A 27987-nucleotide genomic window follows, 5' to 3' on the forward strand; every position below is an offset into this window, starting at 1 on the left:
TAAATCAAGCATGCTTTACATTTCCTGTTTGGCTATAGTTTAGCCTGCAGAGGGCACTCTTAGATGAAGATAAAACATTACATGTGTGAAATCTGTATTCATAGATGGATTGTGAATTTTTAGATAAATCTCTTATCTTAGATTGCCACAAACACAAATGTTAATGCATACTTATTTATATTATGATTATTTACATGATTAGAAATGTGTGGATCAAATAGATTTTACATAAATTAATTTATAGGTAATTTTAAACATATGCTGGAAACATTTTAAAGATGTTCATACTTGCAGTATTAACGAAAATTATGTTTATAGTTGTGAAAACAGTTTTTGCTCTGGAATGAAAAGGGGGGAAGGGAAGTGACATGCTAGAAAAAGCAAAAATCCATTTAAAGAAAGCCCCTAGTGTACACAGCACTTGTTATTTATTTTAAGGATGTACACCACATTTCTCCACCTCCAAAATGAAAGCACTCAGATGCTTATGCAACACCAAATAAAAAAAATCTATAAAATACAAAAGGCAGCACTTAAAAACACTGCCATTCTTTATATGCAATATACATTTCGGGGGGGGGGGGAATGCATGTCATTTCAGAACACTGTATGACCCACTCTACTAACAGCAAATATATAAATCCCTCTCCACTAACACCAAATGTAACCTAAATCTTTACATGTGTAGCATTTATGAGCTAAAGCTATAATTCAGCAAGAGAAATGTGTCTATTCAGATTCCAGTTCACCCAGGGGCTTAGCTCAATCTTCATGTTGCACTGTGATTTTTGGGTGAAGTGCAGTATACAAACTGAGTAAATAATAAATAATGATAATTATAAAGCCTGGCCCTAAACAAATCCTACTGCTTGTTGCTAACCACCTCATCTAGAGAGAAGAATTGTAGATACTTGCAGCTGTAGAAATGAATAATGAATTTGGTGTTCTTAGGATAAGCAACTATACCACTGATTTCAGGGTCAGCCCTAACATTATGTGGGATGAGGCAGCTACCTCAGGCTGTGTATGCTGGAGGGCAGGAACAACAGTGAGGTGCTGGAGGATGGAGCTGTGGCCTGCCTTGAGCCCCTAAGCTAGCCGCCTGTCCTCAAGTGCAGTGATGGATGCTGTCCCTTCAGTACGTGAGATCCAACTGCCAGCTTGGGTGGTTTTTATCCATGAAGCAGGGCAATCGCAAAAAGCAGCAAAACAATTTGACAGATATGAATATAAGAGATGAAGTATATGCCCTACATAAATTGGGCTGATGGCAAAATCAACTTGCAGGGTGTGTGGCCAGTATATTGTAGGGACCACTAGGGGAAAAGAGGCGCAACATGCCTGTGTGTTGGGTGCTTTCTTCACAGGTCCAGAAATTTAGACAACTGCAATACAGTACTTTGTTTCTACACAACCAATATTGCATCACCACTACCTGGCCCTTAAGATTCCTCACAATGGAGGCTGCAAGCATTAAGAACAGGCCTTGCTCCCACAACATAGGAGTCCCACTGGATCAGACAAAGGTCCACCATTCTGCGTTACCTAGTGGCCAACCAGGTGCCTCTAGAAACCACAACAATGCACCTAAGCACAATACTTAGGAGAGGAAGTTATAGCCACTTATATGGGTGGAAATGCAACCAATATACTCAAGAACATCACTGAACCAGCTGAACTGCTTCCTGGCAGGACAGGATGAAAGAACAGGTTGTGCCACTTCCAACAGACTTGCCAACTGTAACCTGCTCACTTTATTCCACAGAACTTAGTGGGAGCCACTGAGAATCAAATGTATTCCTGTCTGCCAAGTGTTATTTATTATTTATTATTCTTTATTTACTGCATTTATATCCCACTTTTTCCTCCAAGAAGCTCAAAATGGTATACTTGATTCCCCCCCCCCACCTCTATCAATCCCCATAAGAACCCTTGTGACTGAGAGGTGGTGACTGGCATCACTTTATGATCATGCTAGAAAGCAAATGTCAGTGAATCAGTGTGGTCTTATGGATAAATTAGAGTGTTGGGTTTTGACAAGGGAGACTTGGGTTAAAATCCCACAGGACCACAAAATTCACTGGTCTTGAGCAAGTCACTAATAATCAGACTAATCTGCTTTGGAGATGTTTGTTGTATTACAGTTACATTCTCCCAATTTAATCTCTTACTACCCATCTTTAATTTGCAACGATTATGCATTGTATTTTAACTACCTATCACTGATTCCACAGCAAATGAAAGGAACTTTAAATGCTCTCTATTTTCACTGTTTAAGCCCCAACAAAGCAGCTCTGTTCTGGGAACAAGAGCACAGAGAACAAATACAGTATGTCATTCTCTTATTTTCATTCCTATGGATTTCTTATTTGAAACTACTCCTCTATCCCCCCCCCCTGTTTTTTTGCATCTCCTGATACAACTGGTAGCTGACTTTAAAGCTGCACAATGCCACAAGCCACTGAACTTTTATAACCTCTGAGCAAACAAACTGTGATTCAGCCATGCTGACAAAAAAACAATCAAATAAACCAAAACTTTCTGCAAACTCAAACAACAAGGAAAGAGTAACCATAGGACAAAGGAAATAAATTCTCTCTGGAGTCACGGAGGTGGGAGGACTTCTTAAGTTCATTCAAATGGCTGTGTTAAGGAATATTAACAGATCTAACGTAAGCTGATTAGGAAACCAACTTTTACTATATTAAGAGCAGTGAGGACCAAACATTCCAATTTCATAATCAAAGTACCTCATTCCATATTTGCCTGTTAATACTACCAATAAATGCACGATCTAGATAGACAGAAGAGAGGCAAACTCTGTTTTAACTAAAATATAAATGCTACTCAATGACAAACCTATGCTTTACCCTTCTGAAATTCTAACATGTTCACGCAGATTGAATTTCAGTTTGTTGCTAAAGCAAAGACTGACCTCAAAGCCCTAAGGGGGGGAAATCACTTTGCATAACTACAAACAGCTCTAATGAGGATGAAAAGGGACAAGAACCTTTTGTATTATGATTTATTTCATAGAAAAGGGCAGCTTTATGATGCCCAATTATTCTTCCATCATAAAAGCAAGCAAAAGAAATGTGCACAAACACACCATTTATTACTGGCACTATTTATATGACACAAATGGAACAAAAAACAACAACCATAAAACCATTTCAAGTCCATCTCATTACAGTTCCAAAACAGACCAAGCAGGCATGCACAATAGAAAAGGTATGGGTAAAGTCATTCATCCAAGCCTCCCACTTTCGAATCCTTCTACATGATGAATATGGTTTATGCCTGCTATATATTTCTGACATATTTCATGCTCTCAATCAGCCTGGATAACCAGGACTTTAGTGTAAGTCTACGACAGAATGCACAAAAATAGCAGACAGCAGCTATTTCAAAAATGAATGGAGCATCTTTTGAAGGAATGCTTCATTGCATGTATTCAATGCCTATCCGCATGTTGAGCTTTCTCTCACTAGAACTTTAGCAAAAGCACCACTAAAGAAGGGAGGGTAACAAAACATACTGTATCAGAAGAAGATGTCGAGGTTTCCATGCTGGCTCTGAAACAAGCAAAAGAACGTGCAGTAAAGCCGAAGGCTTCTCCCTAGCTTGAACATGCTGTCCTAGAGAGTAAGGTTAAGCAGAATGTTGCTCTAGCCTTGTTAGACTGAATTCTGTCCTGCCAATGCAGTATGAATAGAATATGAAGCAGGGGCACCCTAGGCATGTTGGCAGAGCTCTGAGTGGATGTTCCAGAAAGAGAGGGCGACTCCTAACAAGCAAACTGCTCTGTGTGTCACATGAACAATCTTCAGCTGTGTCACGAAGCCCACTAAAAATATTCCCAGCTTCTGACAGAGAAAAACAAAGCTGGAGTTCCTTTTTTTTTTTTTGGTAACAGAACTGCAAGCAAGGATGATTTCTTCCTTACAGATATAGGAAGAACAACACCACGTTTGTTTTTTACCCAGAGGGAAGGCAAAAAAGCTACACTACAGACTACATTTTAGCTTTAATAGTGGTGACTTGGAAACAGCTCCCCCCCATCCCATATGAACATACCTGCCTCCATCAACACCCACACTTGGAGTTCTGGGTTTCTGTGTCTCCGTCTTCTAAAGGATGTTAAGTGGTAATTTGGGGCAGTGGCATCAAAACTATGCAACTCTCTCCATAGGGAAACTTACTTTACTTGTCCTTTGATGGCCTCATGATAGCAGGCTACCTTATCTTCTTTTTAAGAGAGACTTTGAACTTGCCTGAGTGATCTTTCATGATAATTTGACTGTTGCATTTATTATTAACCCTCCATGTTGCTGCTACTAACTGCCCCTCAATACACACTGACTGTGTTAGCACATCATGTTAAATCAGGGGTCATAGCCCCTTTTGGTCCCATAGGTACATATGCAAACTGGATAAACTGTCATGGGCACCCCCGCCACCCTGCAACTAATCACATACTGAAACCTGGTCTATTGGCTAAAACAGACTGCTTCTTTCAAGCCTAATTTCATGGGTAGGAGGGGTGTGGTGGGGAAGTGGCTCTGTGGGCACAATGGAAGGCAGGTACCATGCTGATAACCCCTGCAGTAAACTATGGTTTAGTGTGAAGGAGTAGTACATTGGGGCATGCTGCTCAAAAGTGTCTGCTTTGGCCTTACCTGGGCCACAAGGAACAAACCAGAATGGATTTTGTGATGTATCTACCAGCAACATTAACATTAACTATAATATTCACATTAACTATAATAACTCACAGGACCTCGGTTTATGAGAGCTTTTCGGCAAGGAATTTTTTTGCCTATGCAGCTAGTGACAATGAATCAAGCTTGTTAAATTCAACTACTTCAAGATCAGAGCAGCTTCCATCTCTTTCTAGAACAATATTTTTAGCCAGTTTCTATTCTTGTTAGATCGGAAAACCATGGTGAGAATTGATGAACCTGCTTCTCCACCCCATAACCAAAAAAGAGTAATGCTTACTGCCAAGTCTTCAGGACCAAATTTAAAGGCACAAGTGTTTAGTTTACTTTTATCCCACTTTTTAAAAAAGCATTTAATACAGTTTACAAAATTAAATATGTTGCAACAGAACAGGCACAGGAAAATAAAGATTAGTGCCAACCAGATTCTTGGTACTGTTCTCGATATTCATAGTGTTCTCTCTTGAAGATTTCTAATTTAAATTTTGTCATGTGTTTCAGCACACATACCTATGTTTTCAACTCAACTGGTCATTCAATTTCATCATGATTTCACAGAATGACAAAGGACTCCTTTGGAGCCCATAAATCAGGACCACCTTATCAATGTTCCAAAAAACATTTGTCTTCAACTCGCTTGCAGAGACTATCAGAGGTCACAAAGAAAAAGGAAAAATATATGAAAATAACAAGAAGAGATGTGGAAAACAACAAGAAAGGATTGGACAGACTTGTGAACATCATTTGGACAGAACTGTGGATATTAAAGCGGCAGCAACAAGATGATTGGATCCCTTTCGGAACTTGAAATATGGGTACCCCCCCAAAAAAAATTTAAAATTTGGCTCTGTAATTTGGAATTAATGTGATATGATTTGATTTGATTGGTCTGTTAATAAAAATTATTTTTTAAAAAATCAATGTTCCAAAAAACAGTCACCAACAGGTTTACCACACCTATCAGTCAATCACCTATTTCCACCACCCTTCTGAGTAATACCCCTCCCCACCCTCTCACTATATATAAGGGTCTGGTAACTTCTGTTTCAGTGTATCTGAAGAAGTGTGCATGCACACGAAAGCTCACACCAATAACAAACTTAGTTGGTCTCTAAGGTGCTACTGGAAGAATTTTTTTTTGTTTGTTTTGACTACGCAGACCAACATTACTACCTACCTGTAACTAAAAAACATGACTTTTTAAAAAGACCACTGAATTTAGAAGTGATGTTTTGAATTCAAGTATAATAACACATATCATGCAAGCACTCATTCAGTTCAGCTGCTAAATTACAAACTCTAAATACTGAAACGATGTTAGAAACATCCACACTCAAACAAATCAGGAAAACACCTTAAAACAGCCTTCTCAAGTTAAAGAAGGGTTCCTTCAGTTGTCTAAAGCAGAACTAATTCTATACAGTGGCGTAGCGTGGGGGGTGCAGGGGGGGCCGGGCGCACCGGGTGCAACATCGGGGGGGGGGGCGCTGGCACTCGAGTCCTAAAATCCATGGGTTAGGGGGCGCAAATTACTTGCCTTGCCCCGGTTGCGGACAACCCACGCTACACCACTGATTCTGTATCAGCAGATGGAGCTCTAGTCTAAGGGTGGGATTCAATGCTGCACTAAGGAGCTCATTCAGGCATTGCATGTATTTCTGCTTGCCAGATGGAACAATCTCTCCCCTCCTCACACTGTGTGCTGTTCTGAGGTTTCTCCCAACCCTCCCAAACAGTTTTCAGGGGGGGCAGGAGGACTCCTGTTAGAGGATTCATTGTGCTGGCTTCTCCTAGTGCAACAACTTAGTTGCATTCAACCCCCACTATTCACTGCCTCCACCTATGTAATTATTCCTTTGCGTAATTGTTAAATCTCAGTGTAATTTATTGTCCCTTTTGTTAATGTAATGTGCACATATATGGCTCAATACCCAGTAACAATACTAATGGGAATAAAAGGCACACATCATTTCAGAATTTGCATAAGAGGCCTTACTGAAAGGCTCTAAGGCTCCCAAAAGAAATAAGATTATTATTAATCATGCAAGAAGCCTTTAAAATAGGTGTGGCTTAATAAAAATAAAAATAATCTTTTCAACAAGCAATAAGCAAGGTGCACAAGTTCTATACTATCAAGCTTATTCTTGATCTGTAGCTAAAAAATACTGTACTTTGTCTATTACAGATCAAATACAACCCAGGAACACATGATCCAACCAAAGTAAAACTTTCAGTTCCTTGGTCACAGAGTTAAAGCACATACAGGTCTTCCATTAAAATCAATCAAATTTAAAATGTTCAGCCAACTGTAATAAATCCAATGCACTCATGACAATGTAAACATAGAAACAAAGAACATAGAATTGTAGAAAAGACTCTGAGGATCATCTAGTCCAACCCCCTGCAATGCAGGAATATGCAGTCATCCCATACAGCAGGCATGTTCAAAGTCTGTTTTGGGGGCCTAATGTGGCCCCCATGGCAGTATATGTCCTGGGATAAAATTCTAAAAAAAAACCTCAGCAACTTCAATCCTTAAAAAAAGCTCAACAGCTTTGGTCGGCCCTCACGCATGCTCACTTGTTCACGTGATCAAATCTGGCCCTCTGAAAAAGGTTTGGGCACCCCTGCAATACAGGGATCGAACCAGCAAACTTGGGCATTATCAGCATCACACTCTAACCAATTGAGCTATTCAGGCTCTTCATCACAGATTGAGTTTGATGGGGGAAAACCCTTAAAATTAGTTCAAATGACTAGCTAAAATACTGGCCACACATTTTAAAAACAATTTATTGGAATTAATCCTGCAATAGGTTAGATACATATTATACACTGGTTTTATTTATGACAACTAGTTTGCCAGAACACACAATTTAAATTTGGTATGAACAGGTAGACAAATTCTAGCCATCTGTATTAACCAAATCCTTACTGGAGACTCTGTTTTTGCAGCAGTGTGACAAAATACAAAATATACTTTAACACAATATAGCCTTCTACTTCTGGCTTTGCCTCCATGTTAAGGAAGTAGATATGAAATAATAAAGAAAAGTGTATTTCAACCAATAAGCTACCCTACACTGGATGCCTTCCAGGACAGATCGACAGAGTTCACACCAAGCATGAACCCAGACACCTATTCCCTTCAAAATTAATCACTGCACCCCTCTTGACAATAATTTTGAGTCTTTTAAAGCTGATTGCTTATGAAGATCCTATCACAACTTTAACGAATACTCTGTATCTGACTATCACATCATTTTCACTACCAAAAGGTACTGAGGAAGCAGGAACCCTTTCTCAAAAAGCCTTGTCTCCAAACTACGTTATCAGATACAAGCCTCCTCAAGTTACTATACTATTAGTTTAAAAATTCCATCTGGTTAATTAGGGCTGTTAGACTGGAGGGATGGAACAGCTTGCAGCAGAGCTGCACAGAGCTACAGTAAAGGTTTTTGCACCAGAGCACATACTAAATAATTTGTGGTGAATTTTGAGCCATTTGTAAAGTCATCATTACTGCTCTTCGATAAAAAACATATATTCTATAGGGAACCTCCTTTCGGCTGTTCTAGAGAGTGAGTTGGGAACAATGTATGTTAACAGATGCTTACTTATGGACAATTGTTTTTTTTCTGCTGGCACATACACTATTTTCTTGCTTTCACCAACAGTGTATAGCAGTTAGAGGGGAGGGACTAAACATCCCCATTCACCTGTGCTGTCCACAGCCTCTCATATAAATTAAGCAGGCATTTATTTAACAGAACTAGTAAGAAATCTTGCATTGACAGTAAGTGATGGCTGGAGTAGAACTTGCATGATTATTCAAATATTAATTAAGAAACATAAGCAGAAACTTATGAAATATATATCAATAAAGATGAATAGTTCACGTAAGGCAGAATTTGGAAAACAAGATGTCATTTGAAACACATTTGCCAAGATATTCATTTGCAGCTAGAGCTTTCTGGCCAAATGTTAAGCTAACTTTATTCCCAAGTGCAGCACAACCCCCAAGGGAAAGATGAATTGAAACAAACAGCAGAGTATGAAACAGTAAGAGAGAGGTGGAAATAATACACATTAGAAAGGCCAAACTTGACACATTTTTAAAAAAGTTATTAGAATTTGTAGTTTCTAGTGACAGCTTTATTAAAATATATATATTCATGCAGCTACAGCAGACCCACTTCCACATTCCATTTATGAGGTATATGACTAATGTTGCCAACTTTTCAGGCAAAGCTCCTATATCTTTAACAATTGCCTCACATACAAAAATACTGGAAGAGAAATTGTCCCACAGAGAAAAGTGATGCAATCCTTAGTGGGCGAGGCTTGGGACTGCAGTCTGCAGCTGAGCTTTCCTGCTACATTCTGCATATTGGATCTCTGTTAAAAAGGCATAGGAGCCATTCCAAAACTGTAATTTGGGCTAGCATATTGGAGACTCTGCTTGAGTGCCTAAGCTCTGGAATGAGCTCACTTTTCAATTTAGCATTTATTAACTGGACTTTTATTCTCATGGACAACAGAGGCAACAAATGCAAATGAACTGGCTACCCAGTTCTTCAACTGCCCAAATTTTGCTGAGACACTCACAAATTTAAAACTCCTTTCTCAGGGAAACACCCCCCCCCCCTCTCCAATAGTCCTCATTTGCCTATGATAGCTACTGCTGAAGCCCAGAGTAGAAACACAAAGAGGTTTCCTACTAGAATTGTATTCTTATTGTATTATTATTTATTTACATCAGTTTACTATATGGGATTAGAGGTGGGGCTGTAAATTTAGAGGCAGGGCACATGCTTTGTATACAGAAAGTTTTTGGTTTAATCCAGAGCAGGTAGGGCTCACATCTTACGCTCTCCCCATCCAGTGTGGCTACAGATGAGTTTGGAAGCGTTTACTTCCACTTCAGATGAACCACACAGCTTGCTGCGTCACCTGAACCCAAACTGCAGTTAAGACTAACTGGTAAGTGGAAAACTAATCAACCATAATTTACAAAGCTGATTTGTTTCCACTAATCAGTTTAAAACTAACAACAATTTAGAGTTTGGACAACATACTACATTGTGGTTAATCTAAACTTCCAATCTCCGTTTTGTGGCTGTGCTGGAGGCACAGAGGGCCATTATGTCTTAAACATACATACATACATACATACATACATACATAATTTTATTTATTTCCCACCTTTCCACAGTTCAAACATGCTCAAGGCAGATTACAAAATATGTAATGATAACATAACAAAAGTAGTCATAAACAATAAATAAAACATTAAAAATACACAACCAAACTGAAAAAAATTCACATACATCACAATAATATATGTAATAAAGATCCAAAAAAGAGCATTAACACCACCAACACCCCCCACAGTCAAAATCCCCCAAACAACACCCCAGCCCAAGAGTCAATTCAGCAGCCTCAGCTACATATTTGTAGCTGGAGTCAGTTAGGGCCCCATGCCCCCAGGTGAGGTGGAAAAGGCCTACAAGGCAGGGAACAAGTTTTCCAGGACTCACAGGCAAGTTATCTTATCCTTGTAACACTAAACCATGACTTAGTGCTACATGCAGGCTTGTGTGCCATCTGAAGCCAACTGCTTGCCTGCACTTTTAGTTTCCATTTTCAGCTTGTGGCCCATTTGAATCTAGACCAGGCTTCCTCAAACTCGGCCCACCAGATGTTTTTGGCCTATAACTCCCATGATCCCTAGCTAGCAGGACCAGTGGTCAGGGATAATGGGAATTGTAGTCTCAAAAACATCTGGAGTTTGAGAAAGCCTGATGTGTTGCCCACATCACACCAGATGGTTGAGCTGCCCCACTCACCCACCCATGCATAGTCCTCATGTTTAAATATGTTTGCTCATGTTTGCTGTCTCATCAGCAAAGCGTAGGAGGGTACGTCCATGTAGGGTTTGTGGAGAATATCTATAAATAATATGGTTTCTAGTTTGGAATTCCAGTGGATTTGGATTATTATTATTTGGTCTTTATATAGTTGTGACTTGACAGAGGGTAAAGGAAGAAGTGGTAGGAAACAGGCAAAGATGGCACAGCAAAGAGCCCTAGCTCTTAAGTAAGGCATAAAAGAAGATTGAAGGGGAAGGGGAAGGGAAAACAGCTGGCATTTTTAAATAAGACAGTTCCAACTCACCTCTCTTTTTGCAGGGTTGGTCTGCATGGCTTTTAAATGCAGCCTCCTTCTGTTCCTCCAGTCCTCTTCTTGGCATAATTATGCTTCTATCTACATTGCTGTATTAAAATTCCCAGCCAATGTTTCAAAGCACATCCTTGCTCTGCACTACAGAAGTAGCTGAATTGTTCAAGAAGAACATATAGCTACAGTGATCAGTCTCTAGAGCAAGGTTGCCAGACATCCCTAGTCCTGAAGGGTTTGACTCTCTTGTCACTCTCTCACTGTTACATATATCACCACTCTGAAAATCATAAAAGCCTTAGCCGTTGCTTTTGTTGAAAAAAGACAGAAAGAAAAATGATATAAATATATGTACCAGGGGCTGTACATATTTCAAATTCTGAGTTTAAGAACCTTTAATTCTGAACTCTTTTCAGCAACTGTTTTTGTTTTGTTCCTTTGTTTGGATTGTTTTTAATATAAATAGATAAAGGATGGTGGGATTAATGGGAAGGTGGTTTTAAGTGGGGTGGAAGATGAACGGAAACTAAGGCAGGGAGTGGAGAGAAACAAACAGCTGAACAGGATATGGAAGACTTCATTTATTGGTTAGTGAAAGTCACGCCTTGTCTTCCTTTCCCTCTAACTTCTTACTTGTCAAGATATAACATTAGCAGACCTGCAATATTTTCTCCACAATCAAAGTCTAGATACATTTTGGAAAAACTCTTAGGATGCCAAATTATGTGCTGAATATGAGATTCTGAAGAGCAGAGTCACAATCTCACACTTGCCAAGTTACATATATGGCCCTCTAAATTTTGACTGTGATTTATAGAAGAAAAGTCTTTTTGGGTTTACTTATCTTTTACAGTATTAGTATTCCACCAAAAGAAACGTCATTAGAAGTTAAGAAATCAACCGCTTCTGAAAGACCCGCCCTTCAAAGACAGAGCTTCACTGGCCAATTCAACTTAACAAATGAAAGCAGGGGCTCTTTACAAGCCACCAAAATATAAATCAACTTGTCTCCTTAGGATATACAAGAGTAAACCTATCACTTACTGAAAAGGAAAAGCAAGGGAGAGAACTCTTAAGTGTAATTAGGCATAAAACATGTTTAAGAACTCAAGCCAGCAGCCTAAACAGTAGCAACCTAGGTCCATGGAGGCTTCGAAAGAAGCAGAATGGCATCTCCCAAGACGTGGATTATGCATAAAAGGAGAACAGCAGTTTGAACATACACAAGTTGTTTCAGGCAATTAGACAGCAGATTGGAAAGGAGTGATATGTGATATTGGCAGAGTTGCAGTGAATACGAGTGAATGATGATAAAGTACAGCCTGATACTTCATGTGTGCAAAGGGCACACCTGTGCTGCAATCTCATTAAGAACTATCTTGTTCTGTTCTCAAAGCACCCCAAAGCTAACATGGAGCAGGATGAGCTTGTTAGAGGTTTGAGTCAGCTTCTAGCTGTTTGACATCCATCTGTCTTGGGAGACAATGAAGCAGTGCACCTTTGGGGGTGAAGTCATAAGGGTACCAAGTAAGCAAATGTGGTACAGTTGTCAGAGAGCTGGACTAGAATAAGGGAGATTCAGGTTGAAAATCTCACTCCACCATTAAGTTCACTGGGTGACCTTGCACAATTTTCTCCCACAGCCTAACCTGCTCCACAGGGTTGATTTGAGGATAAGACCGGGGGAAACTATATATGCTACCTTGAAGGAAAAGTGAGATATAAATGTATATGCCAACTGGATTCCAGCGTCCAAGCACATGGGAAGCTCTCATTTATAGTTCATGTGGTCACTCTACTAGAGGCAGCTGTAATCCTGTTGAGCCTTTCTCTATGGAAATGGCTTGGAGGTTACTTTCATTGGTTCTGCTCAAACAGTAGCTTGTGTATAGGAGCACACATTTGTACTTGCAGTGGGTGCGAAGACTGGTGCAACAAGAAAGTCAATTTAAATTGTGATGGCAAAGGGAGAAAACACTTATTTGAAGCGATGCTTTTACAATAATGTATCTTTTCTGATTTCTGTTGTAAAATTTACCTCAGACATATGCCAAAAGACACTAATCCACTTGAAGGATGAACAACTAATGAAAGCAACAAAAGATGATTGTGCATAGTATATACTTTATGTTGATTATAAGGCAATTTCTTGTTTTTTAAAAAGCCAGTATCAAATTACAATCTATTCAACTTCTGATTTTTTTAAAATAGTGTTTTAAATCTCCAATGTTATAACAGAAGAAATAATCGGTACAGTGGAACCTTGGGTTGCAAACGTGATCCGTGCGAGAGGCATGTTCACAACCCGCAGCGTCACGTCTATGCGGGTCGCAATTTAGTGCTTCTGCGCCGAAACCTATAAGTAACCCATTCCAGTACTTCCAGGTTTGGCACGGTGCGCAACCCGAAAACGCGTAACTTGAAGCATCAGTAACCCGAGGTACCACTGTATCTTGCTTTAAATGAGTTCTCAAAGGCAAGTACAAAGAAAGCCAATCTGAAGTCTTTGCATACAGATTATCTCAGGTGCAGTTTGTAACTGAATTTTCAACTGCAGAAAGACATTCTTTACCAAGCCTTCCAGTCAAAAGAAAGTGGGTATTTGGTTTCCACAGTGCTCAACAACCCCGTCCTACACACCAATACAACTAATAATGTAGTTGACATATACAGTACTGGGCATTCATATCACGTCACTCAACCAAGGTTTTACATTAAGATTAATGGCAAAACTATTCAACTGAGGCCAATGGATCTGCCTTTTAGTAGTGAAAATTAGGGCTTTACAGTGGTACTCAGGTTAAGTACTTAATTCATTCTGGAGGTCCGTACTTAACCTGAAACTGTTCTTAACCTGAAGCACCACTTTAGCTAATGGGGCCTCCTGCTGCTGCCACGCCACCGGAGCACTTTTTCTGTTCTCATCCTGAAGCAAAGTTCTTAACCTGAAGCACTATTTCTGTGTTAGCGGAGTCTGTAACCTGAAGCGTATGTAACCTGAAGCATATGTAACCCGAGGTACCACTGTACTAAATTTCCAACATAATTACTACCCATTATATATAAACAACATTTCTTCCAGCTTATAATTGAATTGCAGGGATCTTGTATTTTCCCAGCCCTGGGGTTTTGTTTCTAGGAAGAAGTGACTTTCTCCAAGCTGCATATCCTTTGCTTCTGCAATGCTGTGCGGGCATGTTACATTGGCACTTGTCATTAATGACATCACAGCAATACCCAGGGAATAACAGCCACCTCTCCCTCCAGCAAGCTTACATCATTTTATGAACTTTTTGAAAAGTTTACATACTTGTTGGCTATGAATTGCTACACTGGGTTAACACAGCACTTCCCAGAGTTAGTTTAAAACAAAGCTTCATCTCTCTTTCTCACTATGTCATCATTTCAAAAATACTTAGAGGAGTAAATTTTTTTGGAATGTAGGAACAGCAGCCCAAAAGCCCAACATCTTGTTCTCACAGAGTCCAGACAGATGCCCGTGGTAAATCTCAAAGCAGGAACTGAGAGCACCAGCACTCTCCCCATTTGTGATTCTCAGCACATGAGAGGCACACTTCCTCCAACAATGGAGCTAAAACAGGCATCGTGGCTAGTAGCTATTGATAACCTTCTCCTCCCTGGAATTGTTGAATCCTCTTATAAAGCCAACCAAGTTGGTGTCTGTGCATTCATTCTATTTCATATAAAAATATTGGTCTTCCCACATTATGAGGGAATGTGGTGCTGTGTTAATCAGAGCTAAAATACACCACAAAGGATATAAGACCAACTTGGGGCCTACATCTATTTATTGTGGAGGAATGCCTTATTATGTAGGGGACAGTTTATCCACTATGTGGTCCTCTGAAGGCCCATGTCCAAAACAAATTCCTATTTTTAGAGGGCTGTTCTAGTTTGCAATGACACTTTTGCCATTTGCCCTTCCAACACTATTAGTGCCCCTCTGCGCACAGCCATGGAATTATCTTAAGTCTGTTGAAGCTCCCTCACACTTTATACAACAGTTACGTCTGCTGCAGGAAACACCACCTCTGATACAGCAGGACAAACAGAAGAAGCCAAACATTCTCTCTCAGCCTAATCTACCTAACAGTTGTTGTGGGGATAAAAGGGTGAGGGTCCATGCACTCGCTTGGAAGTTCTTGGAGAATAAGCAGGAAATAAACATGATAAATGAAATGTACTGGAATGTGTACCTACCATTCATAATCTACACGTCTGATGTAGAAAAGGCTGGTGTAGTTCGGACAAATGCTACTGTTCTATGAAATGCCCCTTAGGCTCTCAGTATTGGTAGGCACATTTGCTCATCTATGCCCATCACTATAAGCTCTCACTAAATCTACTTGCAAAAGTTGTACTATTGAACCTGTATTGTGATGTTAGTCTACCCCTACAGCACACAAGGAAAACAGTAATTTGAAGAGGCTATGAAAGCAGCTGTGATTGCAGCACCCTATGTTTAATGCATGATTTCTGTCTGTGCATATTTTGTTTTCTTGTGATATAATTTGTTCCTCTCATCCATTTGGAAGGGCTTTAAGAGATAGCTTGAGGCTACACCACTTCTTAGAGATGTCATAAGCAATTATTTATATCTAATACTCAGCCACAAAAGTGTAATCAAGTCTCAATAAAGATGCATTACTGGCACACTATGTGCGATCCCTGTGCATGAGAATGTTTAGAGTGTATTTTTAGCAGAACTATGGTTAACTCTGCATAATACCACATTTTCTCATTCGATTAAATGGTATTATGAAATGAAGACATGCATTAGAATCCATCAATCCTCTTGGATTTTCAGGGTAAAGAAGACCTGATGCTCAAATAATTTCCAAGGGATGGTTGTGTTTGTCTGTTGCAGTAAAACTAAGAGTCCAGTGGCATCGGACGAAGTGGACTATAGTCCATGCAAAGTTACATCATAATAAATCTTAAGCCTTTAAGATGCAACAAGGTTCATTCTGTTCAAATGTATTTCCCAGTTTAAGTCTTCACTTTTGGGGGGAGGGGGGGCTGAACTCCATGATATCTCCTGGGGAGCAACTAAAAAGCACCAGATGTTGTAAACTTTCCCTACAACAGGGCTGCCATACATCCGGATTTTCCCAGACATTACCAAGATTTCAAAGGCAGAATTGACATGGGGGGGGGATTTCCGAAATGTGGCACTTTGCCCTGGATCTTAGGCAAGCCAAGAGAAAAATTCTGGTCAACAATTGTTGGGGTGTCCTGCTTTTTACTTTTTGAAATATGGCAACCCTACCTTACAGGGGAGTTTCTCCAGCTTTTTGCTCATTTTGGTTGCCTTCTCTTCCAGCTCTACAATATCCTTTTTAGGTGCAGCAACAAGAACTGTATACAGCATTCCTAGTGTAGTAGCAACCATATTATTTGTTTAAAGGTTTTATTATATTCAATGTTTTATTTGCAATCCCTTTCCTAATTACCCCTAACATGGAATTTGCCTTTCTCACAGCTGTTGCACTTGATGGAATATAACTCTCAAGCTGAAAAGGCTTTCCACCTTTTCATACCTGTCCTACTCAATTTATGTGCCATCTGAACGCAAGGATTTTGGCCCCCACCTCATCTAGAGGACTTTTGTTCATAGCTATTTGTGACTAGCTATTTAGAACACTTATTTAGAACACTTATATATAGAACAATTTATTGTTGATTTTTATGTTATTATGTTTCAAGGAGTTTTGAATTTTGGGGGGAAACAGTTTTTAAAGGCTATATTTTGTTTCAAAGTACCAGAAATTCATTCCTTTTGAATATAATTCCTTTTGTACCATGGTGGTTAATACGGGTTGCAAAAGTGTTTGTACATAGTTAAGTCTTCAGATATGTTTGAAGGGTGGTGGGAGCTACTGCTACTAAATTATGGAGTGCAGATTAGAACACAAGTATCTATTCTGGTTATTTCTTTTACACATTAAGTTGCTTAAAAGGAAACATTCTAAAACTAAAACCAGTCATAGTTTCAAAGAATAAACTGGCTGCATGCTACAAAGTATCTGTGCTGAGTATCAGAAGAAATAGGCTTTGCTTGGAAAGTAAGACAATTTGCAAAAAGCAATCCAGAAAAATATAGTAACCTAAAATTGTGCACACTGCAAATTATGCCAAGCAAGCCATATACAGCATGGACATCATACGTAATTACATTCTAAACTGCAATCTTTCCAAACACCTAACAAAAGTACCATCCGTGTAATTTCAGAAGAAGAGGTTGTGAAGAAAAAGCCTGGTGTCTGGCCATTCCATTTCCATCTACCAGAAGGTATCCACAGTGAGTCACAGATATAACAAAAATGGGCCTTCAGTAAGAGTAAGGATACATATTTAGCAATCTGGGTTGCAATATCAACCTGCAATAGCAACCTAATCTCCATGCAGCCTGATCTAAGATTGTGTGATCAACAATATTTGTAATATTATTTGAAAGCACTGGCAGTTAGTAGTGGATATTCTGGGTGAAAAGAGTTTGCTGATTGCACATAAAAGAACAAGAGATCTTAAAAGATTTGTTGATCCACAAGTGCAAGACTCTGTGGATATCATCTGTCTGGATACCACACTTATTATAAATATCAGTAAATGGTAGATGTTTATGAATAGAGTAGATAGCAAATCTTACATCATTCAACACTTTTGCACCTTTGCACATGTAGCAGCACACATGAGGTATATGTTATCAAGATTCCTTGCAAAAAAAATTTACGGAAGTCAAACTCAAAGGACCACTCAAGAAACATATAGGTAAGCATCTGAGCAGCACAAATAATTTTTAAAATAGTGAATCATGTAAGATCACTGTGCTGGAACATTTCCATTGTTTTGTGGGGAGATGGCCAAGGACAGAAAGAAAATTTGATCACAAAAAGTTGCAAGGAACATTATCTGAGCAGCAGGATATTCAATGTCTTCATTTAGACCATTAGCAGAAACTAACTACAGTGGTACCTCGGGTTAAGTACTTAATTCGTTCCGGAGGTCCGTTCTTAACCTGAAACTGTTCTTAACCTGAAGCACCACTTTAGCTAATGGGGCCTCCTGCTGCTGCCACGCCGCCGGAGCACGATTTCTGTTCTTATGCTGAAGCAAAGTTCTTAACCTGAAGCACTATTTCTGGGTTAGCGGAGTCTGTAACCTAAAGCATATGTAACCTGAAGCGTATGTAACCTGAGGTACCATTGTATATGTTTTGGATACAGTTTGTTTCCACTAATGGTCTAAATGAGGACCCTGAGTATCTGTCACTTTTTAAATTTCCTCTATGACAATTTTCATAAAGTGAACTTAGACCATAGCATTTCTGGGCAGCTACAGTCAGACACAGAACTTCAGTTATTAACAGCCTACTATACATCAGTTTCATGATGTGTAGAATAAAATGCAATCAAGCACTTATTTATTTATTTATTTATTTATTTATTATATTTATATCTCACCTTTCCTCCAAGAAGAAAGTGAATCTTAGATAGGTAATCAGACAGAGATGTTTTTAGAAAGCAAAATCACTCCCAGTTGCTACACTGTCACTGGTTATGACACGGTATTTCTTCGTTTAAGTCCTTTGTGCTTAAACGCAAAAGAGATTCAGATTGCTTAACTCAGGGGTAGGCAACCTAAGGCCCGTGGGCCGGATGCGGTCCAATTGCCTTCTCAATCCGGCCCACGGATGATCTGGGAATCAGCGTGTTTTTACATGAGTAGAATGTGTTCTTTTATTTAAAATCCATCTCTGGATTATTTGTGGGGCATAGGAACTCGTTCATTCCCCCCCCCCCAATATAGTCCGGCCCACCACATGGTCTGAGGGACGATGGACCGGCCCACGGTTGAAAAAGGTTGCTGACCCCTGGCTTAACTTCTATTCAAGGGTTAATTATAGGAAAATAGAAAACCAGTTTGCGGACAACCCATAAGGCAGGAAATAAGGTGAGAGGTGGATAAGGGAAAAACATGAGCTAGGAAAAAAACCAGCTGTCTCAAAAGAGAATTCCACTCTTGATTGGATTTAGATAAAAAACCTGCAATAGAATTAAGTATTGTCAAAATTTTCCAGTATGTGAACTGAAATGAAGAATTGGATTTCAAACAATCAAATCTCAAACAATTCGATGTGGCCTCTACTCCCTTGTCTGTGTTAATTACTCTTTGTAATTCAGAGAATACTGAACAATGAACAAGCCCAGGAAAGGACTGAATATGCACTTTGTATAGAAATAATAGCTTCATAATGTAAACATTTACTACTATTTATAGTAGCACAAAATGCAATTATACTAACTTTCCTCTTCTGGAAAGAAAGATGCAATTCAATAGCCTCCAAAAGAGTTTTGGAGAAGAAAAGACAAACTTCATGTTCACAACACAATCCTAAAAAGCTATAACCATCACAGATAAAACTACATTTCTTTATGCTATCATTCAAATGGCATCTCAAAGAACAGTCATTCAAATGTCTTTATAAACATTCCTTGATGATGATGATGATGATGATGATGATGATGCTTGTAAGCCATATGCAAAACTGTCATTCTAGTTAACAGAATATTTACTTTTCATGAAACAAATGCTGTTTTGGCAGCTTTGTATATATGCCACAGTATATGTAAAGCACAGAGATTGCAACTGTGCTTATTACACTTGAATCAATTTTACAAAGACAAAGCAGATGAGGAATGGTTCTATTTGCTGAAGTATTAACCTCAGTTAATTATCAACCTACTAAATCATTACAAAGTGCCAATGGAAAAATCTCGCTGGAAAAAACCTGTACTTCTTAGGATACAAGGAGGGAGGGGGAGTGTGAAGTATATAAGTAGGTATTAGTGTGCAGTCCAAATGCGAAACAATTAAAAGAGCACTAAATCCAAAAATACAAGGAAATAAATGTGCAGTTACCTCAATTCAGAGCAACCATCAATTCCCTTTACTGCACTTAAAAGTATGAAAGCTATTTACATACAACTACAATCATTTCAATAAATTGAAGAATTTGAATTTAATATAAATTGAAGACTAAATCAGTTGCTCCCACTGATTAATCTGACACTAAGAGAGGTATTAATATGCAACTGAAAAGATATAAATGTTACTACGACGACAACAACCTCCAAGTCCATTTGCTATACATACACCTATGGCATTCTACCAGGTAAGGAATATTAGGTTTACTGCAAACAAATAGCTTAAAAAAATTGTTTGCCTCCTTTCCGTAGTTCAAACCTTGCTCAAGGAGGTTTACAACATAAAAAATACATAATTACAAATGTAACAAAAATAGTCGTAAACAATAAACAAACATCAAAAGTCCATGACCAAACTGAGCAATTTCCACATAAATAGTAAGATGTAAGATAAATATACGAAAATGTGGTGGTGGGGTGGCAATGGGTATGGCTGGGCAAGCCAGAGCTACTTGTTGCTGCCGCCAGTGATAGTCCCATTGGCAGCCTGGGCCTGAGTCTGCAAGGTGCAGGGTACAATCCACCCCAACACCTAGTGGATGTTGATGAAGGTCACAGGGCCCATCGACAGCATTGGCCCAGCTCTACAAGGCACGAGGTGACATCCTAGCTAAGCAGGGTCATTTGGTGCTGCTGACTTGCATCTAGTAAATAATGAAGTGTCTGCTCAGAAGAAAGCCACACTGAGTTCAATGGGCCTTACTCCCAGGTATGTGAGTGTGGGGCTATGGTGTTTTATATAGGTATCCAGGGCTCCTCCGGATGACAAGATGCCCCTCCTAACAAAAGCCTGCCCCCCCAACAAAAATCCTGGCTACACCCATGTGCGTTTAACAATATATCGCTGCACGATGCTGGGTAAAAATTGTTATCGTGGTGTGATTTCAAAACCGATTTTTGCCATTAAATTGAAAATTTGCATAGCGCTAAAACAGATAATAAAATTTGTGGTGTTATCATGCAAAAATGACGAAAAATAGTTGGGAGGAGGCAAAGGATGGGGCCGTGGACCCCTGGGGTCCCCATTGGTCTTATGTGATCAGTTCCATACAAGCTAGAATTGACATTCAAGAAATAGCTGTGTCTCATCTCAACAGAACAAAATTCCATATGCAGTGATTCTTCATGCTGCGCAAGTGCCTAGAAGTTTGAAGCTGCCAGCTAAAAATATTTTTTTAAACTCTGTATGGAAGTATCACAAGAGATTCCTGAACTAAGAGGTACTGAATACCACTGATGAAATCACTCCTATTTAAAAAAGAAATGTTTGAGGACAAGAGCATCAGACACATTCTAGACCCTTTATGCCCCTGGTGTTTGACAAAAAGAGAACCAGTGTGGCATAATGGTTAGTGTTGGACTAGGACCTGGGAGAGCAGGGTTCAAAACCCCAGTCAGCCATGAAGCTCACTGAGTGACCTTAGGCCAGACACCATCTCTTAGCCTAATCTACTTCACAATGTTTTTGTGAGGATGAAATGGGGAGGAGGAGAATCATGTACACCACCTTTAAATCCTTGGAACATAAAGGTGCTATATAAAAGTAATAAAATAACAACAACAACCACCACCACCAATAGGCATTTCTCAAGTTCATTATTCCAAGGGAACAGAGCAGAAAATGCCACACAATGTCTACCATCCAGAATAGTTGAAGTAAGTCCCAGAATGCCAAATTGTATTCCTGTAACTGAAAATTTGGGGGCCGGATGTATGAAGCCTGCTGTTCTCCCAAAATGAGGGTAAATTATGCTGTAACCACCAGTTCTCCCACAGACAGCCTTAAATACATCAGAATCAAGAAAGCTGTCAAGGAGACAGTTGAACTGGAAGTGATCCAGCCAGCTGGCCCCTCCCTGCATCTTGCTCATAGTTTTTAATCATAGTTTTAACGTAATATGTTAAAATTTCCAAGTAAAAGTTATTCCTCGTTGTCTTTAATACTACTACTATCCTACATAGTGTATACCTCCAGTGGGAAAGGAAAAACAACAGATCGTATACCCCAGGTAGACAGGGAGGGCACTTTAACATCTGCTGCCTGCCTGTAACTCTGTATGACAAATTAATAACACTGTGTATATATTTCATACATTGCCCTGGAAAGAGACATGATTTGTGAACTTTCTAGTCTCTCCAAGGATTTAGTTCTGTTTTCTTTTACAATTTAAAATTCACATGCAGGGATGGCACAAAGGGGAAAACTGGTGGTATCCAATTGGTGACCTTCAGTGAGGGAGACAATTTTTGATCATTCTTCTACCCCTGCAATCCCATTCCCTTCCCCACCCCTGCCAAAAAAGAGAGCCTGCTCTGGAAGGCCTGGAAAGAGATGAAGCATCTCAAAAAATTCCCTGTTCTGCCTTCCTTCGGCAGAGGAACATCAGCCATATATTATTGTTTATGTTTCTTCTTTTTTGGAGATCGCTTGGAGCCGACTAAGATCGTCTTCCATGAATATGGTATTAACGGTGTGTCTGTAAGTGACCGTGGAGGCCGATTCTATGTTTAGGACAACCTCTGCCAACCAAATGCCTCCAGAATGTTGTTTTGTATTACAACTCTCATCACTCCCAGCCAGGACAGTTAGTGAAGGCTGGTTTGGGGAAACACTGAATCTTGGTAGTACACTAAACAGTATCTGAGATTTCCACATCTAAGTTGACCCACTTTTATGCAAGAGCCGAATTGTTACTTTCTTCCTTCTTTTGGCAGCCCTTGGCAAGGCTTGATACCCACTGCCCTAGGGCTGTGAGTGGGTGTAAAATATTGGCCTCCTTCCTCCCCTCCCATGGAACAAGGCAGCGTGCGGCCCATGGGTTCCATGTCCAAGTACTCTTGTGGCCCACCTTGTGGCTGGTATAAAAGTTGGACCACCCTGCTTTAAGAGAATAAAGAATACATAACAACTATGTATTTTAAAGACTTGTTGCTGGGCCTGTTTGTAGAAACAGCCTCAAGCAAACACCTAATAAACCTCAAAAAATTCAGCTGTCTCAAGAGTACAGAAATGAAGCACCCCTGTGTATTGCTAAAGGTCAATCCAATTACTACGGGGACTTACAGGAAAGCATCCCACAGAGCTAAATAAGCTCATTGTCCCCAGAAGAATGGCTGGAACATCCCAAATCTAGATTCATATTCTTAGTACTGCGTATAAACTTTTGGGGACAAGTATTCACTCAGGAGAATAGCTCATAAAGCTCTCTTTTATAGATAACTCACCTTTCATTCCAATTAAATGAACCAAAAGTTATGCCTCTGTGTTGTACTACAGTAACTCCTCTCTACACCCTCCCTCCTCCACATAAAAACCCACAACTGGCAATCAGCTTATGAGGATGAACTGGTAGGCCAGGGCACACCATTCTGTCTACAGAAACTAGAAGCTGTTAGCTTATGTTATTTTATTATACCTCATAGAAGTGATTACTTTGGGAGTGCATATGAACCATGATCTCACCCATCCTTATTATAAGATCCATTTGTCATTAAACACCATTACTCAAAGCAACTTAAATTACTAAGTGTGATCTAATGTTACAAAAGGAGTAATAGGAGAATATCTTAAAGGACAAAGAATGGAGGAGATTTTCCAGGAAAAATATTGAAGTGCTTCCCTAATCAGCTTAGCATTCATGACATACTCATTGCCAAGAAACATGTCCAAAAGACTGGTCATCTGACACTAACAAAGAAAAGGTCTATGTTCTTTAAGTCAGTGATACTTTAGAAAATACAAAAGCTACCAGGAGGCTGCTCTATGCAGTAAACCAGAGTAGGAACTGGCATTACATGCTGTTTGGTCACTTCTGCATGGTCTGTAATGCTGTAGCAGCAAGCCATGTAGCATGAGCAACTTTGCAAGGAAAACAGTTCACCGCATGGAACAGATGTCATGGACAGGTGGTTTCAACTGACCTGCACATGGCAGCAGCTGTCAGACTAACAGCTGCAACCACTTCCCTAGTTAGGAAAGCCATCTACCATTTCATTTGTTAATATTTCATTAAGCTGGCAAAAACAATTACAATACTGTAAATGCTTGTCAGCAATTTTTTCTTCAAGGAGACAGGTGTTGCGTTACTGCACACACTGCAGTCTGGCCTATTTTTTAGCTCAACTCCCAAGGTAGAATTCATGTCTAGTTCATTTGCCCATATGATTTCCATTTAAGGAGATAGTAGGGAGGAAACTTTTATGACAAACATCAAATCAAATATTTGGTTTTTTAAGGTTTTTCAGAAAAAGCTGTTTATTTTCAGAAAAAAAGTTTATTAGATCTGCACTACAACTAAGCATTCCTTATACACACCATATACACAGTCTGGGTCCCCTACATGCTCCCAATGGATTAGCATAAAGGTAACCAAAGAAGCGCTTGCCTACAAAGTGGAAGGGTTTGCATTACAAGGACTTCTCTTCTCTGACACACCTGCAAGGACATTATCAGAAGCTTCGACTTCTGTTTTAGACTACCAACAGTTTGATGCAATAAAGTTTGCCACAATTTTGTGTAACCACAGTACTTTTTGCTGAACCAAGCCACCTTCTCAAACCATGGTTTGAAGCTAGTGGTTTCAATCAACTATTAGATCTTAACAACCACAGTTTGTCAGGTTTGGATGACATGGCAAACTGTGTTAATCTAACAGAAGTGAAAGTTTCCAAATTCCTCCTTTCAGCTACACTGGAGGAAGAGAGAACATGTGAATTGGAGACACACCTATACTTAGTTTCATAAGTGTTTACTGTTTAGTACAAGTTTGTTCCAGAATGGAAGGAGGGGGAAAGGAAGTGTCTACTATGTGGGTTGTTGAGTCTTACCTCCCTGACATTTCTGTTAAGACAACACATATATTAAGAAGAAAAAATAAATAAAATCCATTGTGTTGTGGCATGACTGATGTTCCCTTGCTTCCCAAAATGAGTTGCCTATTGTGATATTCACTCAGATGTTCCAAATTATCCTACCTATATAGTTCAGGCAGGTTATGAAATAAACTATTTTTACCCTCAGCTATTCAGATGATAATGCCTTCTCAGGATTCTAGTCCAGCCAAAATCAGGAGAGGGACTTGAGTTTGTCCACTCCCTTCCTGTGCCCCACCCAGCTAGGGGAAAGCACTGAGCTGAGATATAACTTTTTCCCATAGCAAAGAGGGCAGGGGAGTCCAATGCCAGCAACAACATACAATGAAATGTTTAAGACAACTAATATTGAATACACTACAACTGCTATGTAAAACAGGTGGTCAGATGTTCTGCTAAATGAACTGCTCTAGTTATGAAAGCAATTTCCATGAGCTCTCTAAGGCCATTTTAAACTTTAGTCTGACCCCCATCCCGCCTTCACCCAAAGTTTGAGATTATTTTTCTGGGCAGCTTTCAGTAGCCCTTGAGTAACTTCATTTTTTAAAAACTCTGTTATAAAAATAATTGACTGTTTTGTATAAAAATGCTGAATCTTATTAATATACTAAGGAATATACCTGACTTCCTGGGAGCTTAAGCACAGTTAAGCAATTTGGAGCATTACTTCTGTAGTCCAACTTGTTTTCATGATATAAAAGTAGTAAGAACTAACTGGGGGGAGGGATGATATCACTGATCAGAAGTTAAGCAAATTTAATTTATGCTCATATTGCAAATTCATTACTCCCATCTTCACTTTTCTGAATTTGTCTGTGACTGGAAGTACAGTGGTACCTCGGGTTACAGACACTTCAGGTTACAGACGCCTCAGGTTACAGATTCCGCTAACCCAGAAATAGTACCTTGGGTTAAGAACTTTGCTTCAGGATGAGAACAGAAATCGTGCACCGGCTGCGCGGCAGCAGTAGGAGGCCCCATTAGCTAAAGTGGTACCTCAGGTTAAGAACAGTTTCAGGTTAAGAACGGACCTCCAGAACAAATTAAGTTCTTAACCCGAGGTAGCACTGTAGTAAGCTCTAACATTGTTGATGAAAGGAACGAAGATGTATTTTCTCTGCAGAACTATTTTGGCTACCTAGTAACACTCATTTACTATAACTGAAGTTTAGATACTGCGAGTGTCCTGGATATTAACGCTGATATAAAGCAATATCCTGCATAACTCCATTAATATAGAGCATGCAGGCTTCCAAGTGATGCAGTTTTCTTTATCAGAGTATAAAGAAAACGTATGTTAGTCTCAGGCACACATAGTATCTCCTCATATGTAGTTACAATTTACAATTTATTTATTTACGGCTATTAGCCCATAAACATATGTAGTTACTAGACATCATATCTATAAGAGGTTAAACTTTTGAGTTCATTGTCTGAACGTAGTACAAACTATGTTTTTAAAAAAGGATAGTAATACTTCATTTCAGATAGACCTTTGTAATTGTCTACCAGGCGTTCTACTGCAATTGAATTAACAACACCAACTGAAGAATACCAACAGATATAAATGGGTGACCAATGCCTTTTCCACATGGGGTGTATTCACACAGTACACACATTATATTCATGTAGTGATGATGTTTTTTCAGCCACATTTTGCCAGTCTGTTCACATAATGCAACTTAATAATGCAACTAACTGTGATTAAACTGTTAACTTAAGACTAATGGGAGGTAAGGCAAAAAGAGTGCTACACTAGAAAGGCCATACATGTAGCCATATCCTATTAGTAGCATTATAGTATTTTTCCTACTGCAAAATATTTCTTGGCTACCAGGAGTGTTGCTGTTGAAAATGTTAATAACTATGCTCAAATTACTGACGCTGGTATAGTTGATGGTATGCTATAAGGGATAATTAGGTGCAACTGATTGTGTACATTCCTATGATCAGAGAACCTTTGAGCACTGAGATGTTCTCCCAGGCACTCTTGCATTAGGTTGGAACTGCTGCATTACCACATTATTGGCATTATTAGCAGCAAAGGCTTGCCCTGACACAGACTCAGGAAGGCAATACGATCTACTCCATACTGTATCATATGAACAGGGCACAAGGGTCTTGTACCTTGCAATAACTGCAGAATGTAGATTCAATGTACATGTGAAATTCATTCACAGGGAAAATGCATTCCAAATTTGAAGAATCCTCAAACACTACCACTTACAAATCAGAAGGAGCAACCCTCAGATACCATCCAACTCACCACCCACCCATAGAAGCCCAAATTGTTTATGCACCAAAATCTGTGGGGGTGGGGATCCATGGAGAGTGATAATGGGTATAGAATACATGACAGAAATGCATGTGTTCTGTACCCATTGAGAAATGCAGTTTAGATTGTTTTAAAAAGCAAGTTTTTAGCCCTTATGACTGCACAGTATGGGGAACCATAATACTGGGATCAAATTATATAGAACCTTAAGGCCACAAACTGGCCTCCCTTGACTTAATGTAAGATTCAGAAGTCAGTGAGAATAGGTTTCTTTTGTGGAAGAACATAGCTACAGAAACCATGTAAAGTCATTGAATGCCATTATTTTATTATTTAACAACAGTAGAGTCTTCATACAACTATTTGAACACACCCACTTCACATTCCCAATAGTGCTCAAACAATGATCATCAGATTTTACAGCTTATTTCAGATGAGTGAGTGGACCTAGGCATAAACCAATTTTAACTATTTCAATGATACTGCTTATTTCCTTTTGTAACAACACTTGGAAGGAAGGTTCGGTATTGATATGATCTATATGCTCATATCCTTAGCATACTTTCTGGGATTACTTGCAAGTAAATAATTTAGCACTGGGGAAATCAAGTCAGGCTGTGTGTGTGTGTGGACACATGCAAGGGGAGGGAGAAAAATGGGTCTGTTTCCACTTGCCAGCTCCCAATTTTTATATTGATATTTGATATGCTCATCGCTTTGCTATTTCAAAAATGCTGATGAACTCTGAAAAGGGTCATATGGAATGCCAGTTCATTGCAACACCCTAAAGCTTCCCGATAGACTGTCTGCGGGGAGTGCATTTTGACCTAAATGGAGCATTCAGCTGCTGATCACTGCATTTAACACAAAAAAGAAAGCCTTTACAGGCATTTTAGTGAAAGAGGTACAGAATAAGGGTTTGTTTCATTTT

The 27987-nt window shown here is 39.4% G+C and overlaps 1 protein-coding gene across 9 annotated transcripts in view; it reads right to left on the minus strand.

The window, feature by feature from the left end:
- The window catches only part of TMCC1 (transmembrane and coiled-coil domain family 1), a 107141-nt gene that overhangs the window by 34456 nt on the left and 44698 nt on the right, over positions 1 to 27987 (minus strand). Inside the window, exon 1 of one of the 9 annotated variants that reach the window (XM_083602728.1) lies at positions 3539 to 3787. The exons of the other annotated variants lie outside the window; for them this stretch is intronic. Coding sequence (XP_083458854.1) covers positions 3539 to 3568 — 30 coding nt within the window. The 5' untranslated portion in view covers positions 3569 to 3787. Of the gene's footprint in view, positions 1 to 3538; positions 3788 to 27987 lie in introns of those variants that run through there. 9 annotated transcript variants of the gene reach the window in all.

This window comes from Podarcis filfolensis (genome assembly GCF_964270895.1).
Source record: "Podarcis filfolensis genome assembly, chromosome: 2".
NCBI classification, from domain to species: Eukaryota; Metazoa; Chordata; class Lepidosauria; order Squamata; family Lacertidae; genus Podarcis; species Podarcis filfolensis.